The sequence below is a fragment of the Schistocerca serialis genome, chromosome 4 (assembly GCF_023864345.2).
Source record: "Schistocerca serialis cubense isolate TAMUIC-IGC-003099 chromosome 4, iqSchSeri2.2, whole genome shotgun sequence".
Classification (NCBI taxonomy): Eukaryota; Metazoa; Arthropoda; class Insecta; order Orthoptera; family Acrididae; genus Schistocerca; species Schistocerca serialis.
In genome coordinates, this window is record NC_064641.1 from 812,292,228 (window position 1) to 812,318,151 (window position 25,924).

The window sequence follows — 25,924 nt, forward strand, 5'->3', positions numbered from 1 at the left end:
ACTCTTATTTCCTTTCTTGAACATTGGTGTGACCCGTGCTACTTTCCAGTCTTTAGGAACAGACCATTCGTCAAGACAGCGGTTGTATATGATTGCTAAGGAAGACGCTATGTTTTGGCATAGTCTGAAAGGAACCTGATTTGTATACCATCAGGACCGGAAGACACGTTTCTTAAGTGATTGAGTTATTACGAAACACCTAAGATATCTACTTTCTATCATTCAATGGTGTAATCGTCTGTCGATACGATGTCTTACATTAGATCGGCGTCTGGTAGCGCATCATCACTGACGGCTGGCTGGAGCACTCTGTAGATATTAGTAAGGACATTGTCATTCCTCCATGAAGTTCTTAATATTTCTGGTGCAGTCGTCACTTGGAAACACTGCTGAGGATTTTTGAAACCACATGGTCGTTCAGTTACTTTCCGGGACATCCTGGTAGAGCCTCGCAACATTATCTTTTCATCCAGACGAATCACTTATTCATCACCGAATAAGTGATTGCATATATATGACATCGAAATCCTCAGTTTAATTGTCCGGTATTAGATTCTTCCACTGTTAAATTTCAACTGCTTTTGTATTTAGTTAACAGCAACCAGATCGATGGCAGACAGCTGAACGAAGCAGTGTAATGTTTGCTACATAGAGTCATGCTTGTCATGTGATCTAAGACAAGGATAGCTGTTGGTTCATATCTCGTTGGGCCACCAATTTGTGTCGCTTCAATATTTTTTTACTGTACTAAGAATCAGTATGGAATTCAGTAAAAACATCCCAAGAGAAACTTTGTATTCGGCCAATGGAAGGATGAGCCTCTTATCTTAGTAAGCACATTTCGTCGTCAACCTTCCGCAGTAACGCAAGAAACGCCATTTAGATTAATTTGCTATTGTTAATATTTTTTGTTCAATGGTTCATCGCAACAGTTCAACAGCTATGCAATCACTATCTCGTATCGATGCAAGCGACCAGTGAATCTGGGAGGGTGGAATATTGGATGTGCCCGCATCTCGTGGTCGTGCGGAAGCGTTCTCGCTTCCCACGCCCTGGTCCCCGGGTTCGATTCCCGGCGGGGTCAGGGATTTTCTCTGCCTCGTGATGGCTGGGTGTTGTGTGCTGTCCTTAGGTTAGTTAGGTTAAGTAGTTCTAAGTTCTAGGGGACTTATGACCACAGCAGTTGAGTCCCATAGTGCTCAGAGCCATTTGAACCAATATTGGATGATTTGCCTTACGGAACATACAAATTTATCTCGGCTTCTCGTGTTCAGCACAATGTGATAAGCGCAAAAGAAAGGACGACCGCGAGTTCGGCGATGCAAGCAGAACTAGGCAATGCTTTCTGTTGATACAACACCGTGACGGGAGATAAATTTTCGTTGTAATTCATTACTCAATAAGCGAATTTGTGGTATGGACCCTGCCCCAACAACAGATAGCTATGAATTAGTAACCATGACCATTTTTTTTCCATCGGTTCAGTAGTTGGTTATAGTGTTAGAGTTGTAAATGGGAGACTGTTCGAATGAGTTATGCCAATGGATACAGAAGGATTTCTTCTCGCTTTTATTAATGTAGCTACGAAAATTAACATGGAAATTCCCAGTTATCAAGTGACTGTTTAATTTTTCACTTTTGATTTCGAATACAGTTCGTAGGCCTTCGTCTAACCTCGATCTAATACCTCGTGTGAGTAGCAATAGTGGTCTGCTATACGAATACCAAGGAACAACAATGAAAAGAGTCACTGGAAAATAATCTAAGGAATCGTCAGCGATAACTGGCAAGAGCTTTTCAAATATTCGGCAAACCTCTGATAGTACATTTACTTCCTCGTGTTGTTCTGAATTGTTAAGTTAAATTCATCTGGCAGTGCCTTTCCGCTTTGATGACTTTTCCTATGTACTCCTCACGAAATTTGATATCTGACCTCCAGGAATGCCATACTTCAACTGTTACTTTAGAGGTTCATTATGAGGCGAAGGGACCAATATTCCCATCAGAGAGGGCGTCTCGACGTGCACTCCCAAGTTCTAATTGATCGTATTATTTAATGGAACTGCAAATTGCTGGAAGATACTCTCTAACAGAATCTGAACAAAATCTTCACACATTAAGCCTTTTCACCATCCAAACTCATTGAGCTCTGTTAATGGTCATGGATGGCGGCTTCAGTAGCTATAAGTCACGTCACTACAGAAATGCCTATAAAAAGCTTAGACTCGACCAACACCGACACGAATGTGGGTTTTGTTCGTCACGTAGCCCGAAAGTCAGAGGAATAGTGATGAAGAGAAGATAGCTATTAACACAGCAGCGCTGCGCTAGAACTATATAATAGTAATTAGGCATCCCTGTATCCGTTTGCTGACAGCTGTGATGGCAACGTCCCTCCACTCTGGGTGGTTACAGAAAAGGCAATTTTGTAGGTTTACATCTAACTATATACCTTAAATATCATTAGACTAGTTTCAAAAACGCCATGAACCCATAAATAGATCAGAAAATGTGCAGTGTGTCTACTGTGCTACAGAACAAGCACTGCAATGTATTTATACAATTTATCACACAGATTTACAGTAAAGAATCAAATAATGACATAAAACCCATTACACTACACATACTCACTGCGGACTGGCGAAAACATGCGAAATCCGGAAGAAAACGTGCGTGAAGAATCGCTTCTAAAACAAAAATTAACGAGATCTACGGTATTAACGACGACATTAATTAACATATTTATGTATTCTGATTGGACCATAATATACGGAAACAATTTTTAGCTATATGAATGTCTTCCATATTAGTGTAATACGCGTTCTCCGCATTAAGACAGGTCGTCTGCCTCCGTTGCCAATGAGAATGAAATGCAAGTCGCAGACATTTTATAAGGGGAATCTATCAACAACAGTAAAGTATTTTATACTATCCAGACCGATGATTCGACACAGGGCGAAGGATCGCATCGCCTCTGTTGCAGACACTACCGCTTCCGAGCTAATAGGTTCCAGAAATCTCTGGTGGATGTGGCGGTCAACGCAGACAGCCTGCCAAGAAATAATTTCCAAACATTTTTTAGGTTTCAACTGTTGTTACCGGCGTGACAGATTGTAAAATACACTGTATCTGTGCTACCATTTTACTCATGACCTCGGTAATGTCTCATTCATTTTTATAAGACTAAAAATTGTGACCGAGAGCTCATTTGTTTCAATTCGAAGAGAAGAGTTCTTCCAGACAGTGCCACAGCCAACGATGTTGCCATACTGTGCAGACAACCGGATTTAAAGAGTATTATCTTCACGGTCGTGCTGTTTTCCTGAGGTCCCGATGGGCGCTGACTGAAGCTCTTTGGCGACCGGCCGCCGACCAGGTTTTATTTCAAAGAGTCTACATACTTAGTGGATATAATTTACTTGCTGTGAATTTCATTATCTCTTATTCTACTAGATCAGCAGTTTATTTAAATGAAAGCGAATAGGTTAGCGTTAACATTGTGCAACAGTCCGTTAGAGCTCTTGGGCTGCCGGAACACAATGTCGTCTAGGTGTACTTCATGAATCTCCACAAAACGAATGGAACATCGTATGCTTCTGTTTTGGGAGGGGGATCATCAGTTTCAAAAATGGTTCAAATGGCTCTGAGCACTATGTGACTTAACTTCTGAGGTCGCCAGTCGCCTAGAACCTAGAACTAATTAAACCTAACTAACCTAAGGATATCACACACATCCACGCCCGAGGCCGGATTCGAACCTGCGACCGTAGCAGTCACTCGGATCCAGACTGTAGCGCCTAGAACCACACGGCGATCATCAGTTTCCTGACTGGTTTGATGAGGCCCATCCAACTTCCTCTTCTGTACCAACCTCTTCAGCACAGCACTTGCATGCTGCACCCTCAGCTGTTTGCTGAATACGCTCCAATCTCTAGCAACCCCTACACTTCTTACCTCTTACAGTTCCCTCCAGTTCTCTAATGTGTTCAACACACGCCCTAAAAATCTGCCCCTTCTTCCTGTCAGTATTCTCCGTTTTTCCTGTCCTCTCCAATACTGCTGAATACTTCCTCGTTTCTCGTCATATGAGTCCACCTAATTTTCAACATCTTTCTACAGTACGATATTTCAAACGCTTCATTGTCTTCTTCTCCTGTTCTCTGCAGTCCATACTTCGCTTCTTTAGAATGATGCCACGCTGACTTCCACTCGCAGAAATTTCTTCCTCAAATTAAGGCTACAGTGTGATAGAGGTGGCCTTCCTTTGGAAAGAAATGCTCTCTTTGCTTGTTCTGAACCACTTTTACGTCATCCTTGCTTTGTTTGTCATACATTATTTCGAACACAAAGTGCATTTCGTCAGCTTCTGGGTCCCTAATGTTGATGCTAATTTTATGACTTATCTTGTATCTGATAGCCATAATTATTTTCGTGTTTCTTCTGTTCACCCTAATACACAATCTGTTTTTTATAAACTGTTCATTCCACTCAGTATTTCATCTAATAAATCTACACTCTCACTGCAGATGCGAGTCTCATCATCAAATCTTATCGTTGACGTTCCTTCATCCTGTATTTTAATAACACTCCAGAATCTCCATGCCACACACCTTTTTCAGTTCAGTTACTTCGACCTCGGTATTCCATTCTTATTGTTGCGTTATGGTTCATACTGCTACTGTGTATTTCGTTTATTTCCCTATAGCTCAGATTTTCTGAGAAGTTCGAACACATTGCACTGTTTTACATTGTGGAGCGGTTTCTCTAGGTCGGAAAATTCTAGTTCTTGTATCCATTATCGAGAGCGAAGCCATAAGTTCCTCTATGGTACCTTTACAATTCTTAAGGCCAAAATGGTGGCCATCTAAGAGACGCTTTTTCTAGTCTCTAGCGACTATTCAACGGATCTGGGCTGGCGTTTTCTGAGAAGGACAGCCTGGCGGTGTGACCGAGCGGTTCTAGGAGCTACAGTCTGGAACCACGCGTCCGCTACGGTCGCAGGTTCGAATCCTGCCTCAGGCATGGTTGTGTGTGGTGTCCATAGGTTAGTTAGGTTTAAGTAGTTCTAAGTTCTAGGGGATTGATGACCTCAGCAGGTAAGTCCCATAGTGCTCAGAGCCATTTGAACCATTTGAGACGGACTGATTTTCTTCAATAATCCATAATTTTTAGATACAAGGATTAGACGGTTTATGTCCTCACCGAGTTCCTTTTCGTCTGATATCATAAGACAAGATGTAGAATAATACACCAAGGGGACAAATTACACTGGAGGAGATACAAGGAGCATTAATACAGATGACGAATAGAAAACTGGGTGGGCACGATAATATGAATGCAGGACTCATCAGATGTGCAGGACTTCTGTTATAAATGAGGCTGTTGCATTTATTACAATAACGTAGGAAATGATGTGTGATAACCGCTTCTTGTAGCGTGGAAGAAGTATTATTCTATAAATGAAGATCTATATACAATATATGATCAAAAGTATCCAGACATCCCCAGAAACATACATTTGTCATATTAGGTGCATTGTGCTGGCACCTACTACCAGGAACTCCATACGACCTCAGTATTCCATAGGCATCGAGAGATGGTAGAAAGAGGCGCTCCGCGGATATTACGGACTTCGGACGTGGTCAGGTGATTGAGTGTCACATGTGTCATACTTCTGTACGCGAGATTTCCACACTCCCAAAAAGTCCCTAGGTCCACTGTTGGAGACGCGATTGTGAAGTGGAAACGTGAAGGAACACGTACAGCACGAAAGCGTACAGGCAGACGTCGTCTGTTGACTGACAGAGACCGCCGACAGTTCCCAAAGGGTCGTAATTTGTAATGGACAGACATCTATCCAGACCATCACACACTAATCCCAAACTGCATCAGGATCCACTGTAAGTTCTATGACAGTTAGGTGGGAGGTGAGAAAACTTGGATCTCATTGTCCTGCTCATAAGCCACACATCACGCTGGTGAATGTCAAACGATGCCTCACTTGCTGTAAGGAACGCAAACATTGGAGGACTGAACAGTGCACAAGCGTTGTGTGGAGTGACGAATCACGGCACACAATGTGGCGATCCGATGTCAGGGTATGGGTAGGGCGAATGCCCGGTCAACGTCATCTGCTAGCATGTGTAGTGCCATAGTAAAATTTTTAGGTGGTGGTCTTATGGTGTGGTCGTGTTTTTCTTGTAGGGGGCTTGCACCCGTTGTTGTTTTGCGTGGCACTATCACAGCACAGGCCTACATGGATGTTTTAAGCACGTTCTTGCTTCCCACTGTTGACGAGCAATTCGGGGATGGCGATTGTATCTTTCAACACGATCGAACACCCGTTCATAATGCACTGCCTATGGTGGAGAGGTTATATGACAATAACGTCACTGTAATGGACTGGCCTGCACAGAGTCCTGACCTGTATCCTATAGAACCCCTTTGGGATGTTTTGGAACGCCGAATTCGTGCCAGGCCTCACCGACCGACATCGATACCTCTCCTCAGTGTTGCAGTCCATGGAGAATTGCCTGCCATTCCCCAAAAAACATTCGAGCACCTGATTGAACGTATGCTTGCGGGAGTGGAAACTGTCATCATGGCTAAGGGTGGGCCAACACCATATTGAATTCCAGCATTACCGATGGAGGGCGCCACGAATTTGTAAGTCATTTTCAGCCAGGTGTCCCGATACCTTAGGTCGCATAGTGTATGCTTGTGAAAACTGTAGAAGTCACCTGAAGACTAGCTGTGAATTATATGCAAAAATAATTAATAATATACCGACAATAATAGCTGACGCCCTGTTACTAGGTGAGCAAAAGGACTATCTTGCTGCGGCTACAATATTTCTGTACACAGAGAGTAATTTGGTTTGTATTTGTAGATTGTGAGCAAAGTGAAGAGGCATGTACTATAGAATATAATGGAAAGAAGAAGTTGTGCTAGGTGACGAAAATGTTCTCCTTCAATAAAGAAATTTTAATTATTACAGGCAAAGAGAGAACAGACCAACAGTGGTTAAAATATTAGTACGAGATGGGTGCAATCTCTCACCCACCTTATTTTATATATACCTTGACGACTCTATTAGGCAATGGAACCAAGAAGTTTTGTGAGAAATGAAATTAATTTTTAAGGCACACATTCAAATACTGTACTCTTTGCCCATGACCAAATAATTCTGCGAAAGTTAGGTGATACTTTTCAATTTGCTCTAAACCGCCTTGACTTAATACGCAAACTCTGTACATCGGAAATTTCGCAAAATATAAGCAAGGTGGCAGATTTTACAGAAAAATGCCCAGTACTTTCTAACATAATGCTAAATGGAAAATAAGTTGAACAGGTATCTCAATTTTAGTTATTCTGCTATTATATAATTCATGAATATGATAATGATAACTACAATAACTTAAACAAAACTGAAAACTGAAGTGATATGTTGCACTATTCATAGCACATTTGCCCATATGCAGCGAAGCCACAGAGACAAGATTCTAAAAAATATTAGCAATACCTATGCTCACATACGGGAGTGAGAGCTGGACATTAACTAAGAAAGAACAAGTAAGGATACATTCAGCTTAAGAGAAATTTTCAAGGAAAGTGAGAGGATGTTCTGTGAGAGAGCAAGTAAGGGATTTTCAAATAAGGAAACAATGACATATATTTTGCTTGGATGAAAAAATATAATACGAGATAACAAAATGGCTGAAGCGTGTACAAAGAATGGAGCATACAACATACTCAGATATGTAATGGACCAGTAACTAAAGGAAAGATATACGAAGATGTCCGCTAGGGTAGTTCTTGTGCAGACAAAACAGGCTGTAAGCTACCTCCTTCAACTGAGGAAGAAGAGAAAAAGAAGATCGTTTTAGCTCTAAATAATGCTGCAATGAACCGAGAGGGGTAGCGCAATCGTTAGCACACTCACCTCGCATTCGGGATGACGATGGTTCAAAGCCGCGTCCGGTCATCCAGATTTAGGTTTTCCATGGTCTCCCTAAATCGCTTAAGGTAAATGCTGGGATGCTTCCTTTGAAAGGGCACTGCCGATTTCCTTCCCTAATCCGAGTTTGTTCTCCGTCTCTAATGGCCCCGTTGTCAACGGGACGTTAAACAATAATCTCCTCCTCGTCCTCCGCTGCAAAGAACATGATAACGGTGCACCAAATAAAGAAATCCAAACTCTTGTACATGGCTGCACGTTCAGAGATCGTGAATAGTTACAATTGAAAAAAAATCATCCCTCGGTCACTATTTTTAACAAATTAACCTGGTTTCGACAATGCTAGGAGTGTCTTCCTCAGAATTTAAAACAAAGAATGGTCTATATTCTGTAACATGATCACAGAATTACGACTAAAAATGTATGATAGAGTATAAGTACGGAATCGCGTTGAAAGACTGGCAGTACTTGCACCAGCCCTTAGTGGCTCACCATCACAGTTTTCATTATCTTATATATCTTTATGACTAATGCCCTTTTGGCATATTTATTATTTTATAAATGACATATAAGTACCGCCAGTCTTTCACGACGATTCCGTACTTATACTCTATCATACATTTTTAGTCGTAATTCTGTGACCATGTTACAGAATATAGACCATTCTTTGTTTTAAATTCTGAGGATGACATTCCTAGCAATGTCGAAACCAGGTTAGTTTGTTAAAAATAATGACCGAGGGCTGATTTTCTTTCCGTTGCATATAGAAATCCGCTGTGTTCCAAAATGCAGCCATACGAATAAACCCAAGATCACGCCAGAGCCTACACGGTTAGTATCCCATGGTTAAAACTGTTGAGATTTTATCGTCAGTGATTCTGAGGAAATGCCGGCGTGTATGAACAACGTGAATGGGTTAGCATTGAGCAGTGCGTTGAAACGGGTACTTACTACGAAGAGGCTGTATTGGAGTATGCCCCGAATCACACAGCCAAATTTTCTGACGTTGTTCACTACTATTTTACAGTGTTCTCTTATATGGGTACCGTAGTCTCCGGCGGCTAACTGCAGAGTGAGAATGAAACTATTATTTCATCAGTTTGTTATCTTCCTTTCCTTTGTTCCTGTGCAAATATCTGCACAACAAAGATTAAGCCTATAATACACAGTCGGTCGTACATCAACGCACAAGTTATAATGAAACTCTTAAAGTAACGGGAAAATACTATGACGTGACTCCATAGCTGCTGGGAAAGTTCAGCATAGCGTCATGGTTCCGCTCTTCCATTGTGTTGTTTGACGTAATTCTGGAAGTACTCACTGGCAAACTCTTAATTAGTAAACCTATCCATACTCATGTGCATGACTGTTAATCTGAAGCCAATTCCACCAGAAAAACAAACCCGTGACAGAACTGAACAATACTGAATGAGAGGTTACGGACGAAATGTGAAGTGGGCGTTTCTGTTCCTAATATCATCTAGTATGAGTAAACGGAACAAGTTTGTTTCCAAACAAGTCAAGCAGCGCATATTGCCGATATTTTCAGTGTTCCGCTGATCTTACCAGTGGAATGCACATACAGAGTTTAAGGGCATTTCAAACGACATGCTGTTACTTTGTGACGGAGCCAACCTTATACCGAATATTCACAAAGTTTCCAAGCATACACCTTGATGGAAACTAAGCCCCAGCGTTTGACGTCGTTGGATCACATGTAATCGTTGTTTGTAGTGAACAAGAATACATCAGTAATGTCATAGTAGCTCAAGTACTTCTCTGACAGTCAGTGGCTTTTTGACGAACTCAGTGGTGGATATCACCGAAACAGCGGGCGATGTCCTAGAATTAAAGCTGCGAGGGTACTGAGAACATTTCCTACTGCCTAAGAAACAGTTCGATGGCTTCTTGCTCTAATGTATGTTCCTTCCAGGTTGGTGCACCGCGTTAGATCGTATGCGTTATGGTCTTTATTATAAACTCGTCATTGTTTCTCTACCAGGTCACGATATAATGAAGAGGTTCCCCTAAAGAACTGCGGCAGTGGTAAGATAGGCGGAATGGTGAGAGCGAATATCTGGCATCATATATATATATATATATATATATATATATATATATATATATATATATATATATATATATTACATTTAATTTACCTAAGATTCTGTGGTGATGAAACGTAGGTGATATGGGCCTTTCATTTAATCTTGACCTGTTATTGGAGGAACGCACGTGTTTTCTGATATCTCTAGAAAACAGCGGCCGGATTGTTGGCAGTGTAGTAATGGAGAGGGCATAGAGGCTTGGTAGGCACAAGAAATAAGCTTTCGTGGCTGAGATATTTCCGTCGAATTCCCGTAGCGTCTTATGATCCACTGTTTCGTCATTCTTGTTGATACGTTCCTGTGGCAACTGACTACCACTGTAGCAGGTAGGTCGAAAACCTATAAGTATGCTACAAGTGTGAGAAGAGAAGTATGCGAGTTCTTTAAAAATGAGATTGATATGCAGTAAGCATGGTGTTCGTGAAATAGTTGCTCAGGAAAACCTGATCCAATATTCTATGGTTGAAACGTTTGTGTTGTTATTACTCTCATTTCCTTTTCTTTACTGTCCTTTCCTCTGCGAACCACTTTTCTCCTGCTGTCTGTGTTGCTAGGCTATTGACAACTGACAACATTTGGAGGTCACTCATGTAACAGACATTGAAAATAGGGGTATAGATGCCACGCTCGTTTCGCTTCACTTACCATGAGGGCCACGTATGGCAAACCAGACATGACGACCCCAGCTGCGGTCCACTCGACACAGGCAGCGATCTGTCGCAGACACGTGGGGTGCACCTCAACACTCTGTAGGTTGGCCATGGCGATTGTGCCCGTCGTGAAGAACTGCGTTACTACCACCATCACCGTGATGGCCAGTCCAATGATGCCAGCTGAATCAAAACATGCATCACAGCAGCTACGAGAAATGGTTAATGAGAGAAGGGCACACATACACGCACACGCACACGCACACGAACACGCACACGCTCTCTGTACCTCATACGTTACTGCACGTTCTGTCAACTTAGCGGCCAAACGTTATGTGAAGGGCTGTCCGATTTGCGTATTTACCGTTTATGACATACGAATGTTGCGTATGATATGACCATAGGCTCAGCCTGTTACAGATGGGTGTGTAGTGATCACGTTAGTTAACCTACCTTTGACTATGGGATTACAATTGGTGCGAGACGCGTTGTTCATACTATATGAAATACTGGACATGAATTAAAGCATCAAAAGGTCGGGCTGTTTGCTATGTATCTTCAGTATCGCATAGACAATGTTTCCATACATGTAAACCGCCGTACAGGACCACCACAAGTGTCTGACGAACGTATATCATGTTGGATAAGAATGCAGAGTCCCGCTGAGATAACAGTGCTTAAAATATTCTCCGCTTTCCAACCGCGTTTACATACCACGAACGTTCGATCGAGTACTCCTTAGCCACTGACAAGTGAAATGACTGCTAATTGGCTTCTGGTACCCCCTTACCCACTCCACCTGCCGGTTGTAGCGTCATTGCTGCCCACGTAATCTCTGTATATTGGTACAAGCTGACTCTTCGTTGGATGCGCCCGGTTCAACTTGACGATCGCTGTATCACACTCAGCACAGAGCTGTAGCCCTCTGTCACTACTGATTGCGTCCCTCCTTCCCTACTGAGCGTGTAGTGATTTTTACTTCTGTGGGTTTCTTATTTACACTGTTCCAGCGGCCATTAGAGTAAGCCATGATAGAAGATTCGTTACGTTTGATCTGCTGACCATTTACAAGAGCATACTCAATTAAACAGAATTTTTGGGGGTTCCATTTGCAATAAAACCTGTATCGTGTTGTTCTACAATGCGAAATGTTTGTAAAACGTAAAACTGGGCACACTCATAAGGCGTTTTGTATAACTTAGTGGCTATGTGAACTGCTGCATCTATTACTGGTCTCACTTATTGCGGAATTTTTGACAGTAGTCTGGAGATCGATTTTACTTTGTGTCTTCCCAGCAGATCGCTTGTCTTACTCGTCTCAGAGCCGCAGGACTTTAAAAAGTCAATCTCATTATCGTTGTCCTCCTCTGTAGTCTTATGAGGATTCTCACTGTGATATCATTTAATTTTTCTGATGACTTTTGAAGCCATTGTACCGGAAGACTTTGTGTAGGTAGCTGAATTAGTCAGGAACACCTCCTACAAGAGGCAATATTAAATAGCATTCACTAGGATACTGAAGAAACCGCTATGCATTAACATGTATTCAGAAATGGAGACGTGTTCACAAGTGTTATAGATAGTAAAGAAAGATGAAACAGAGCATATGTTTTCAGACGAAGAATACATAAAAAAAGAGAGGGAGAGAGAGAGGAAAGTTGGAGCAATGGAATGTAAAAACCAGTGTCAGTAAATGTTCGCTATCCTTTCAAGAAATTATAGCTTGGGATCTTTAAGATACAGAGAATTGTGGTTTGTTGCAAAACGTATAGAAGCAGTTTTTAAAGCTATTTCTCGTACGCCAGGACTTCAGATTTGCCTCACTCGTCGGTCGCATAAATCAAGGTGGTGTAGATGACAGTATTGCAGCATCAAGAGTTGTGGGTACTTATTGATTTGCTTAAGTATGTAGCAAAGTATTTTGTACACGCGATCGTTAACGTAGATTGGCAAAAGATCTCTAATAGCATGAATTGCGCAGACCTCAGGGGCCATGCAATGGGGCCGTTTACCCCTCACAGGCTGATGTAGAACAATACTAACTAAGGCGTTGCTTGTGATGTTAGGTTTGCCACATCTGGACCTAGAACTAAGGAAGAGAGCTACACAATTTCAGTGATAAGATACAGGAAATACTGGGCACAAGAGCCGTATCTAAGATGGCAATGAAAGCACACATTAATAGAGAATGGCGAGGAATCAGGTATAGGGCAGACACACGGATGAGAAACTACTTGTGCCTTCCTAACTCAAATGGTAACAGCGGAAGGGGTATGGTAAGGTGCCAAGCCACTTTATAAACCTACCTTAAAAACACGTTTATTGTTTGTCTCGTGAAAACTTTTAAACACTTGAAAACTGGGGGGACAGTTCAGAAAACTATAAAGAACTCTGGTAACAAGCATTAAGAGACATTTCCTATTTTATAACTTCGACTGCTGAAAGTAGAATAATACTGACAATAAAATATATGTACAAAGAATCCCAAGAATTTTCAAGTATGACATTTTCCCCATAAAAAGAATAATTTCAGCTCACGATTTACAAACAGCTGGCTCAAGAAACTAATCAAGACCATCAGTTTAACAAAAGATAAAATTTTTACGAGTCCATTTACAATTTTGGTGGGTGGGGGGGAACGCGTAAAGGGTTTATGCGCCACAATATTCGTATTAGTTTTAGAAATGGTAGGTCCTTAAGTGCACTAGCCTGTCTTCCTTGTTACAACAGTCCGGCTCCTAGTGCTTCTGCTTAGTATAACTTACGATACCTGTAACATAAACCTACTAGCACCATTCATATACAACGAGTCTTAGCGTTTAGTTAAGATGTTCAATAACGGAAGAAACATAAGTAAACCTACTTCCCCGCCATCCCCCCCCCCCCCCCCACACACACACAGAAATATTGCAATGAAAAGCAAATACAGGTATTTGAATCATCCTTGGCATTAAGTGACATGAACACATTTAATTTTCACCTTTAGTTTAACTGTTTGTAAATTAAACCAATAGATGATTGCTTCCTCTCATACTAACTCAACAAACTAACAATCAAAATGATTCCACACACTGCAACTAAGAAGTAACTATTTGACCAATAAAAGAGCAAGACCACTTGACTTTATGAAAGAATCCAGCAACAGTAGCAACGCAAACAGTTCGAACCAGTTACATGTATTCCACACGCACTCAGTATGTCGACAGTTAGTGGACTAACATATCTTTGGTATACGAGAAGCAACAGGCACAGCCCACTTAACCGTACTAGAATTGTAAACTAATGAGTGATCATCCACACAGCCAATCTTTACATAATGCCTGAGTAAACAAAAACTCCCTTTGAAGCACAAGATACGTAAAGTACAGCAAACAGGAACAACAGCACACGGCAGTTCTTTATATATGAACACCGCGCTAAATTACAGCCAACTGAAGTTACGACTTTTCTTAACGGGTAAAAGAAACTAGAACAGTAAAACGTGGAAAATTATTAACATCAAATCACTTAGACCAAGGTCCGCCCCTAATCGCTGAGTGGTCAGCGCTGCGGAATGCAATACCAATCGGCCCGAGTTCGATTCTCAGCAGGGTCGGAGATTTTTTCTGTTCAGGGACTTGGTGTTATGTTGTCCTTATCATCAATTCATCCCAATCGACACGCAAGTCGCCGAAGGGGTGTCAACTAGAAAGACTTTTACGAGGCAAACGGTTTACCCGACGGGATGGCCTAGCCACACCGCACTTCCAGTTTACTTAGACCAACCAGCTGTTCCGTAACATATACACTCAGCAGTGCAATCCGGTCCCAGAATAGTATACAATAGCGGAACTGTACTCGTACTTCTTCTGTAACCAGTCTGTGGAGCACCCTAATACTCTAAACAGCCGTTTGGCCACCAAACCCACAAAACTAATAAACGGTCTTCACTGTTTGTGAACACGAGGTGAAATTGGTCACTCAGACACCAGGGCTCTCATCAGGGTCGTACTGTGCGACCAGGCCGGCTTCGGACAATCACAGCGGACAACACGCCCCTCACTGCACCGTGCGCTCTCTCTCTCTCTCTCTCTCTCTCTCTCTTTATCTCTCTCTCTGCCAGCAGGCGCGTGACGTGCCACGTTCCGTAGTATCTTCGCATCACAGCGGAATCAAACTTGAAGGCCTCGAGAATTACCTTCTTTTTGTGATATGTTGAAGTACTGCGTCACCGCTGGATCTCGGTCTTGCTGTCTTGGTGCAAAGGTAAAATCGTTTTATGCTACAATAATGCCATGGCAAGGACATAATTGGAGTGCATGTTCAAGGTGTGGTGGTGTGACTTGAAGTCCCCTAACATCCTTTGACGGCTAAAGTTCAAGATGCAGGCAGTAGGAAACACAGCTACATTTGGTACCGATATTAGTGGTGTGTATTTAAAATTCAAATGGCTCCAAACACTATGGGACTTAACATCTGAGGTCACCAGTCTCATAGCCTTAGAACTACTAGTACCTAACTAACCTAAGGACATCACACACATCTATGGCCGAGGCTGGATTCGAACCTACGACCGAAGCAGCAGCGCGGCTCTGGACTGAAGCGCCTAGAACCGCTCGGCCACAACGGCTGGCGAGTCGTGTGTGATGGTCGACACATGCCGTGTGGTCGTGTGAAGACTGACACTCATTAGTGTACTTAACCGGGCTATCATTAGCCATGGTCAGAATCAGATTCCTCAAGGATGGTCAGAAGAGCAGGATAGCGGTACCAGTGCCCGGGGGTCGTGGTGCCAATGTCATCGAGAGCATCGACACGCAGCATGCGCTTAGGTAGCCTTACAGTCAAAGACTCTCAGTCCAGCGTCTCTGGTCGGAAGACTAAGCCACGGGCGACCATCGATATCCAGACAGGACTACTCTGTTGAGAAGCCAACGCTCACCGCAGAGTAACATAAAAGATAGAACAAGAATGACAGACTTCCCTCCGACAAAGAGCGCTATACACTTCCTGTAGGGTCATGGTCGTTATCCCAGCTACTTAACAAAAATACGACAGCACACCATACACACTTGTGTATGTGAAGCAAACGGCCGCTGGGAAAGTGCTATTACACAAGATGTTACAAACTAATACAGCAGGTCTGTAATATAATAAAGAATGAGGAAATGTGGCCCAAGCTGAACTTGGAGACATATAAAATATTAGCTTCTGATCTATAAGTGAACATGGCAGGGAGGCAACCAAGAACAGAGTATACTTTATGACAACGAGACGCGCCACGTTGGAACATTCAGCTAAAACAAGTCTCTGGAAGCAGTGAGGGAATGAGCCATGTAGAGGAAGAACTTCGTGAGGCCATGACAAACATCTCCACATCACTGCGCCTTATGTGGCAATGCAGTATTGCAGCGTTGAATCCTGAGCTAACTCTCAGTGCGCCTGGGGCTAAACATTTAGACAGAGATCCAGCTACATTGTGATACAAGATACAGTAGTGTAGTGTAGTGTTGTTTAGTACTGTAGTCCAGAACAGTGTAATGGACCACTAGCCAATAACTTCAGGATTCCGGAAAAGCAGATAGTTGTGCGCCAGATAGCCAAATGGTAGCGTGTAGAGCTTTTCATTTCTCTTGGTTTTTTTATGACATTTCATTATGTAGATATTCTATGTAGATTTTTTCCATCTTAAATACCAGAACGTTTAGTTACTACTAAGACATCTGAAACTAATTAAATCTTAGATGATACATTCTAAAGGTGGCAGGGGTAAAATACAGGGAGCGAAAGGCTATTTACAATTTGTACAGAAACCAGATGGCAGTTATAAGAGTCGAGGGACATGAAAGGGAAGCAGTGGTTGGGAAGGGAGTAATACAGGGTTGTAGCCTCACCCCGATATTATTCAATCTGTATATTGAGCAAGCAGTAAAGGAAACAAAAGAAAAATTCGGAGTAGGTATTAAAATCCATGGAGAAGAAATAAAAACTTTGAGGTTCGCCGATGACATTGTAATTCTGTCAGAGACAGCAAAGGACTTGGAAGAACAGTTGAACGGAATGGACAGTGTCTTGAAAGGAGGATATTAGATGAACATCAACAAAAGCAAAACTAGGATAATGGAATGTAGTCGAATGAAATCGGGGGATGCTGAGGGAATTAGATTAGGAAATGAGACGCTTAAAGTAGTAAATGAGTTTTGCAATTTGGGGAACAAAATAACTTATGATGGTCGAAATAGAGAGGATATAAAATGTAGACTGGCAATGGCAAGGAAAGCGTTTCTGAAGAAGAGAAATTTGTTAACATCGAGTATAGATTTAAGTGTCAGGAAGTCATTCCTGAAAGCATTTGTATGGAGTGTAGCCATGTATGGAAGTGAAACATGGACGATAGATAGTTTGGACAAGAAGAGAATAGAAGCTTTCGAAATGTGGTGCTACAGAAGAATGCTGAAGATTAGATGGATAGATCACATAACTAATGAGGAAGTATTGAATAGGACTGGGGAGAAGAGAAGTTTGTGGCACAACTTGACCAGAAGAAGGGATCGGTTGGTAGGACATGTTCTGAGGCATCAAGGGGCAAAAATCGTAGAGGGAGACCAAGAGATGAATACACTAAGCAGATTCAGAAGGATGTAGGTTGCAGTAAGTACTGGGAGATGAAGAAACTTGCACAGGATAGAGTAGCATGGAGAGCTGCATCAAACAGTCTCAGGACTGAAGACCACAACAACAACAACAATGATACATTCACACCAATTCATGTGCAGCATTCAGTCTGTTCTGGTTCAAATGGCTCTGAGCACTATGTGACTTAACTTCTGAGGTCATCAGTCGCCTAGAACTTAGAAATAATTAAACCCAAATAACCTAAGGACATCACACACATCCATGCCCGAGGCAGGATTAGAACCTGCGACCGCAGCGGTCACGCGGTTCCAGACTGAAGCGCCTTTAACCGCACGGCCACACCGGCCGGCAGTCTGTTCTTTTATGTAAATAGCAGACTAAAAGAAAATAGCGAATAAAGTGAAAAAGAAATAACTAGGCCACAGTCAGCTGACATTTATTAAAACGCGGGGCATCAACTCCTGCTTTGGCACCAAGGAAGGTCGTGCTGACGAGGTATAAGCAGAAGTGAAATGTGGCATGAGCTCTTTATCAGTGTTGCACGAGAAGAGTGGTATACTGGATGGGCTTGGAAAAAATTCGAGGTGCTGACGACTGTGTCTGGTTCTGTTTCAGTGTTTGTGTGTCACTGTTCTATTGTCATTAAAATGGGACCACTGCAATGCCTATTACTGTTATCGGAAATAAGATCCAGTAAAAGAATCTAGGCAAACTATGCCCCAGAGCGTACTTTACTTTTGTCGATTGTGCGCAACTGATTTATTTCCGGATACATAATAGCAGGCCTTATTTGAATTACAGCTCCGAGTTATATGGTCCTTTTGTCAGTATAAGAGGAGGCTGTTTCCATCTGGTCTAATCGTCTCATATCTATTGTCTATTTTTGATCAGTAGAATTTATATTAGTTTGGGGTTCTACTGTCTACTCAATTATTTTGCTTTGTTTTTCATTATTTACACTTCTTTTAGTGGGAGAGTAGCTTATTGCTGTCAGTGTTCTGTGTTATTGTAAAGTTACATCTTCCTAAGGAGCAAGAACTTCACGCAGTTAGAATGTTATGTTATATATTAAGTTCATTTGAATTTATTATCTCAGAGGAAAACTTTGTCTGTTGTAGGTTTAACGTTTGGAACAATGGGCAAGGTTTCATTTCAGATAATTTATCGTTTCTGTGGACCTGCATACAGGCACGATTATTGTAGGTTTATTTTTTGGTCTGGGATCTGGTCATCTTTCTTGTACATCAATTTTTCCCATCCTCTCAGATTTGTTGAATTATGTTTAAAAATTTGTTGAGCAACTACTCCCACACAAACCTTAGCCACTTTTCACAGCTACCATTTTCTGTGCCACAACTACAAGACTAAACATCATTGTAGAATACCATTGTTATTACATAGGATGTGCCAGAGTGTCACCAAAATATGTGAAATTTCAATACATTTTGAAATGAAGACATAACTGGGATATTTGCTTAGTTAATAAAATATAACTTGAGTTCTAACTCATGCTCAGACCGAAATGTCAGAAGGTATTCATTTCGTCACTTTCTTTCCACACTGATGTCTGTATCAGTACAGGAAATCGGATTATAAGTACGGCTTCATTTTATTTTAGTGAAAATGTAGACTGACATGTTAACATTTAGTGAACAACATATATCTACTACCATCCGATATTTGAGCTTTTCCTACTGGCCTGATTGTGGTACAGTCAATCAATTTCATCTATATCACTTTCATTAATGAGAGCAAAAATTCAGTGATGGATACATTCCGAAAGCAGTGTGGGGTGCAACGAATAAGACGCTGCTTTGCACTGAATTCTTACCTTGAATTTGTGTTGGTTACAGGTTTCTGCACAGGCGCTTTTTGACACCAGGACCAGGACTAACAGAATCGCAGTTATCAACATATCGTATTGAATAAGATTAAGTTATTTTAAATTAAGTACGGTATTATGAGACGCTAATGAGTGGCTTCAACGGTTACTCAAGAACAGCCAAGTGACAGGAAGGGAACGCAGAATGTCATACACCGTGAGAGAAATACTGCACTACAGAACAGAGCATCCAGAGGAAATTTTACTTGACTAGAAGAAGGGCTCGGTTGGTAGGACATGTTCTCAGACATCAAGGGATCACCAATTTGGTATTGGATGGCAGCGTGGAGAGTAAAAATCGTTCAAGGAGACCAAGAGATGAATACATTAAGCAGATTCACAAGGATGTGGGTTGCAGCAGGTACTGGGAGATGAAGAAGCTTGCACAGGATAGAGTAGCGTAGAGAGCTGCATCAAACAAGTTTCAGGACTGGAGACCACAACAATAACACGGCTTACCCCTCAGCACACAGAAGGTGGCTGCGCAGGTGACCCCTGCCAGCAGAGCGCAGCCCACAGCGGTCCAGCGGCGGCCGAAGCGCGCCGCACACACGTGGACGGCGCACACAGAGGGCAGCTGGACCGCGCCCTGCGCCACCACCGTCAGGAAGGGATTAATGCCCACACCACCAGCCAGCAACACCAGCGAGAACCGCGTCAGTACGTGCGCAGATCTGCTCGAAGCAGTAAATAGTTTGAGGTAAAAAGTAAGTCATCTGCATGCTCTCCGGGTCATAACTTTCATATCCAGCTATCATGTGGACAGTTTGAATTGTGTAAAAAATTTTCTGGGTCACTTGTGTGTACTTGACTGTCTTTTACACTAAAGATAAGAAGATGATGGAGAGTTTGACCAGAATTTTTGTTTCTCATTTTCGGACATTTATCTCATTATAAAATTAGCTATTTTCTGAATAAAATGATGATATATATCACTTATAAACTCACATGGGAAGTATTTTATTTTATTTAAATATAATCTACACCGGTTGATAATGTTACAGTTTTTACCTGCATCACTTCAAGATCTAATAAAATTGGTAATTTTTTATGTAGAAGATTATTGATTTATAAAGGTCATAACCAGAAGAGGATGGGCACCAGGTTTAGGAAGCTGAAACAAAGTTTGAGAGACAAGAAACTTTCTGATGGTAAAACCATAAGAGGCAGGCTGACAAACAAAGTGACTGATGAACTACAGCTGTATTATTGGGTGGCCATTAGACATAATACTGAGGATTTGTTGAAAATGAAGCAGGCAGTATGGGCTACCTACCTCCACAGACTGTCAACTGATGAAAAACCAGTACACCACCTTTGCCCCCCTAGACCTGTTTCATGGCACAATTATGGCAATGCCCAGTACTCAGACAGTTCATACAGCAAAAAACATTCCATCACATCAGCAGTCAAGAATATCATAAAACCTATTTACAGAGACCTGGCATAACCTCAATTACTGAAGAATTGACTGCATGGTAAGACTCAAAATTCCAATGATTCGTTCAAGAATTTTATATGTACTCGTTTACCAAAATATGGTTTTATAGGAATGAGGGTCACTGATGCTGTTATTTGCTTTTAATGATGGCAACAGTGGTACTGTGAAAGTGCTACAGCATATGGGAGTTAATCCTGGAGCAAACTGCACCAGAGATCTGGTTCGCTTTGGTAACGCAGAGAATGCCGTACAGTTGGCCACTAAGGTGTACAGAAAGAAGAAAAAACTTGGAAAAAGATCAAGAGGAGATGTGCAGTATTGCGCATGGTGCTTCTGAGTGACTGAAAATAAAATAATTAAGTATATATTAAGCGAATTACAGTCTTTGGAAACTTTAGAAGCCATTCCCCAAAATTTACATTCTCTGTTGCATTTTTCCCTAAATGTCAGAAACCACTTCGACTATAGTACTCAAATTTTCAGGGCGTCATATATATACTGAGTATACTGAACTAAAAGAAGAACTTAATATTACATATAATTAAAATTATTTACAATAACGTACAAAAAAGTATACAAAATTTTAACCGTGTAATTTCCGAATGCAGTGGCTGAAATGCAATTGTTGTAGTTCAGTAGACTCAGAACATACTGTTTAACTTCCTGTAAATGTTTAAATTCAGTGGCTACAGTGGTTCCTGAAATGCAGGGAAGCCAAGTCACTAAATTTAACATTGTCAAGATAGGGCGCTCCAACTCACCTTAATTTTCTTAGTACCAGTGAAGATAGATGTAATTCTCATCTCTAAAATATCATTATTATTTTACACAGGGGTGATAAAAGTCACGAGATACCTCCTAATAATGTGTTAGACTTCCTTTCCCCGACGTAGGGCAGCAGTTCAACGTGTCAGCTCGTTGGAAATCCCACGCAGAAATTTTGAGCAATGTTGTCATTATAGCCGTCCATAATTGCAAAGATGTTCTCGGTGCAGGATTTTGTGCACAACGTCACCTCCATATTATGTCCCACAATGTTCGATGCGATTCATGTCGAGTGATCTGGGTGGAAATATAATTTGCTCTAATTATCCAGAATCTTGTTCAAACCAATCACGAGCAATTTATGACCGGTGACAAGGATGAGTAGAAAACTCCATCGTTGTTTGGGAACATGAAGTCCATGAATAGCAGCAGATGCTGTGCAAGTACCCAAACTTAATCATTTACGGGAAATGATAGGTTCACTTGGACGAGAGGATTCAGTAAATCTCATGTAAACAGAGCCCTCAGCATTATGAAGCCACCAGCAGGTTGCGCAAGGCCTTGTTGACATACTGGGTCAGTGGCTTCGTGGGCTCTGCGTCAAACTCGAGCCCTATCATCAGCTCCTACGAACCGAAATCGGGACTCATCTGACCAGGCTACGATTTTCTAGTCGACTTGGGTCCAACTGACAAGGTCACAAGCCCAGGAAAGGCGCTGCAGGTGATGTGGTGGTGTTAGCAAAGGCACTCTTGACAGTCGTATGCTGCCATAGCCTATTAACGATAGATTTCGCCAAACTCACCTAACGAATAAGTTCGTTCCACGTCCCAGATCGGTTTCCGTGTTTCTTCCACACAGTTTTGCTTCCCCTATACCAGTGACAGCTCTGCGCAAACGCTGCTGCTCTCTGACGATAGGTGTGTGGTGTCACCGCCAGACACCACACTTGCTAGGTGGTAGCTTAAATCGCCCGCGATCCATTTAGTACATGTCGGACCCGCGTGTCGCCACTGTGTGATCGCAGACCGAGCGCCACCACAAGGCAGGTCTAGAGATACGGACTAGCACTCGCCCCAGTTGTACGACGACTTTGCTAGCGACTACACTGACGAAGCCTTTCTCTCATTTGCCGAGAGACAGTTAGAATAGCCTTCAGCTAAGTCCATGGCTACGACCTAGCAAGGCGCCATTAGCCTTACATAGTTTGATAGTTGTCATATGAAATGTCTCATCCGGAATGCTGTATTCACAACAAGGATAAAAGTTAAGTATTCGAGGAGCTGCATACTTTTCTTATTAGCATTCAATACTTATCCTGTTCCAGAATTCACGCCCGTCTGCGTTAGATAGCTTCCATTTCGGCCTCCTCTATCTACAAGGTGTTGGCACATTTACCAACACATCAAGGTGAACATCGTCAGCCATTGCATTGCAGGTGGTGAGAGACAGTGCATGAAATTTGAAATTCTCGACACACTCTTGACAATGGAGACCACGGAATATTGAATTCCCTAGCAATTTCTGATATGTGATTCGAAATGTTATGTCCCATGCGTCTAGCTCCAACTACCATTCCATGTTCAGAGTCTGTTAACTCCGGTCGTGCGAGTGTAATTCCGTCGGAAAGCTTTGCATATGAATCACGTGAGTACTACAAATGACACATCAAGAAATGCACAGCACTTTTATACCTTGTATACGCGATGCTACCGCCACCTCTATATGTACATTTCGTTTTACCGTAACTCACCTCACTGTATTCCTATTTATTTTCCAGTGTCTATTCTTCATTCCCAGCATATGCAACTGTGTCTTATGTAGAACGAGCTATGGCGTTGTCTGAGAGCAAAAACTGCTGAGACAGCAAACCGCGCAACTATGTCTTGACAGTCTGCAACAAACCTGCCACGAGATTTCCATAGTACGCACTTGTGATGGTGTGCCCCTTATGAGCATAATCTGTTACCATCAGATCATGACATTCCCAAAAACACACAACGTTACTTTATGGTGCGTACACTCGAGGCCAGTGAAGGCCAACAAACGACAGAGCCAGGATTCTGCAGAATGTTAATTGCTTGTGGATTGGCCTTCGGCTTCTCATCCTCACCAAATCAATGTCTTGGGGTCAAGGATTCAGCCGTGTGGAATCGCAGATGGCTCTGATAACTTGTCGACATAGCTCCCGTTTTGTTAATGTTACAAAGCAGCGTTTTAAATTCAATTTCACCTGCCGGTGTTATGAGGGAATACTAAGCTATAGCAGTCGTTGCATGCGCGGCATTTATTTTACTGCAAGAAGATGATCACCAGAAGAAACGACACTGGTGGACGAACTCTCTTTTAAAAAGTAGGGAGCAGTGTGGTGGGTCAAAATTAATGTCTACCTGAACGCCGATTCGTAATTGGGCCATTTCATAACTTTTTTTCCGGCGGGAAGCTACAGATTTCGATTTGTGATAGGATTGTCTAGATCCTAAAATTTCCAAAAGTGACACCTGTTTTAGGAGAGATGCACCTGGTGCACAAACGTTAATGGCCACACCAAGTTTTGTTTCTTTCTCTTTGTCGTTCAAGGCAAAAAAAAAAAAGTCAATAAAAACAGAATGTTCTTTTTAACGTCCTATATACACTCCTGGAAATGGAAAAAAGAACACATTGACACCGGTGCGTCAGACCCACCATACTTGCTCCGGACACTGCGAGAGGGCTGTACAAGCAATGATCACAGCGGACACACAAGGACACACAAGGAACCGCGGTGTTGGCCGTCGAATGGCGCTAGCTGCGCAGCATTTGTGCACCGCCGCCGTCAGTGTCAGCCAGTTTACCGTGGCATACGGATTTCCATCCCAGTCTTTAACTCTGGTAGCATGCCGCGACAGCGTGGACGTGAACCGTATGTGCAGTTGACGGACTTTGAGCGAGGGCGTATAGTGGGCATGCGGGAGGCCGGGTGGACGTACCGCCGAATTGCTCAACACGTGGGACGTGAGGTCTCCACAGCACATCGATGTTGTCGCCAGTGGTCGGCGGAAGGTGCACGTGCCCGTCGACCTGGGACCGGACCGCAGCGACGCACGGATGCACGCCAAGACTGTAGAATCCTACGCAGTGCCGTAGGGGACCGCACCGCCACTTCCCAGCAAATTAGGGACACTGTTGATCCTGGGGTATCGGCGAGGACCATTCGCAACCGTCTCCATGAAGCTGGGCTACGGTCCCGCACACCGTTAGGCCGTCTTCCGCTCACGCCCCAACATCGTGCAGCCCGCCTCCAGTGGTGTCGCGACAGGCGTGAATGGAGGGACGAATGGAGACGTGTCGTCTTCAGCGATGAGAGTCGCTTCTGCCTTGGTGCCAATGATGGTCGTATGCGTGTTTGGCGCCGTGCAGGTGAGCGCCACAATCAGGACTGCATACGACCGAGGCACACAGGGCCAACACCCGGCATCATGGTGTGGGGAGCGATCTCCTATACTGGCCGTACACCACTGGTGATCGTCGAGGGGACACTGAATAGTGCACGGTACATCCAAACCGTCATCGAACCCATCGTTCTACCATTCCTAGACCGGCAAGGGAACTTGCTGTTCCAACAGGACAATGCACGTCCGCATGTATCCCGTGCCACCCAACGTGCTCTAGAAGGTGTAAGTCAACTACCCTGGCCAGCAAGATCTCCGGATCTGTCCCCCATTGAGCATGTTTGGGACTGGATAAAGCGTCGTCTCACGCGGTCTGCACGTCCAGCACGAACGCTGGTCCAACTCAGGGCCAGGTGGAAATGGCATGGCAAGCCGTTCCACAGGACTACATCCAGCATCTGTACGATCGTCTCCATGGGAGAATAGCAGCCTGCATTGCTGCGAAAGGTGGATATACACTGTACTAGTGCCGACATTGTGCATGCTCTGTTGCCTGTGTCTATGTGCCTGTGGGTCTGTCAGTGTGATCATGTGATGTATCTGACCCCAGGAATGTGTCAATAAAGTTTCCCCTTCCTGGGACAATGAATTCACGGTGATTTTATTTCAATTTCCATGAGTGTATTTCTTTCTTACAGATCACTTGCTCCCCTCAAAGCGTTCAATATTTTCCATTTCTTTTGATAATAACTGTTCGTAGGGCCAGTTTACGTGACAGTTCATAATAAAGCTGTATTAGTTTTAACGCTCTCTCCATATTCCAGGCCATACTTCATTAATTTTGAACACACGGTACGTACACTCTTATCCATAGCCGGCATTGCCTTCACAGTAAACAGAAACGCTTTAAATAAAGTTTTTCAGGACAGGCACGAACCGAACTGAATATGTTTTATTGGGCAATTTCGCTCTGTAATTTAACAGTCAACTACTGTAGCTTGACACATAAATTGTAGAGTTTATGATGATTCTCTTGTAAAATTAAAGAGCCAAATCGTGGAATAAATAATAATAAGTGCATAGAGCCGAACGTGGCTCGTGTTCCCTCCAATTATGCATTTTACACCCTGTTTCT

At 42.7% G+C, this 25,924-nt stretch overlaps 1 protein-coding gene across 1 annotated transcript in view; it reads right to left on the reverse strand.

The window, feature by feature from the left end:
• LOC126474790 (solute carrier family 22 member 13-like) overlaps positions 1-25,924 on the reverse strand; it is a 100,374-nt gene that overhangs the window by 31,423 nt on the left and 43,027 nt on the right. Inside the window, exons 3-4 of the mRNA XM_050102265.1 lie at positions 19,672-19,886; positions 10,711-10,898 (exon numbers count right to left, since the gene is read on the reverse strand). Of these exons, the coding sequence (XP_049958222.1) occupies positions 10,711-10,898; positions 19,672-19,886 (403 nt within the window). The remainder of the gene's footprint in view (positions 1-10,710; positions 10,899-19,671; positions 19,887-25,924) is intronic.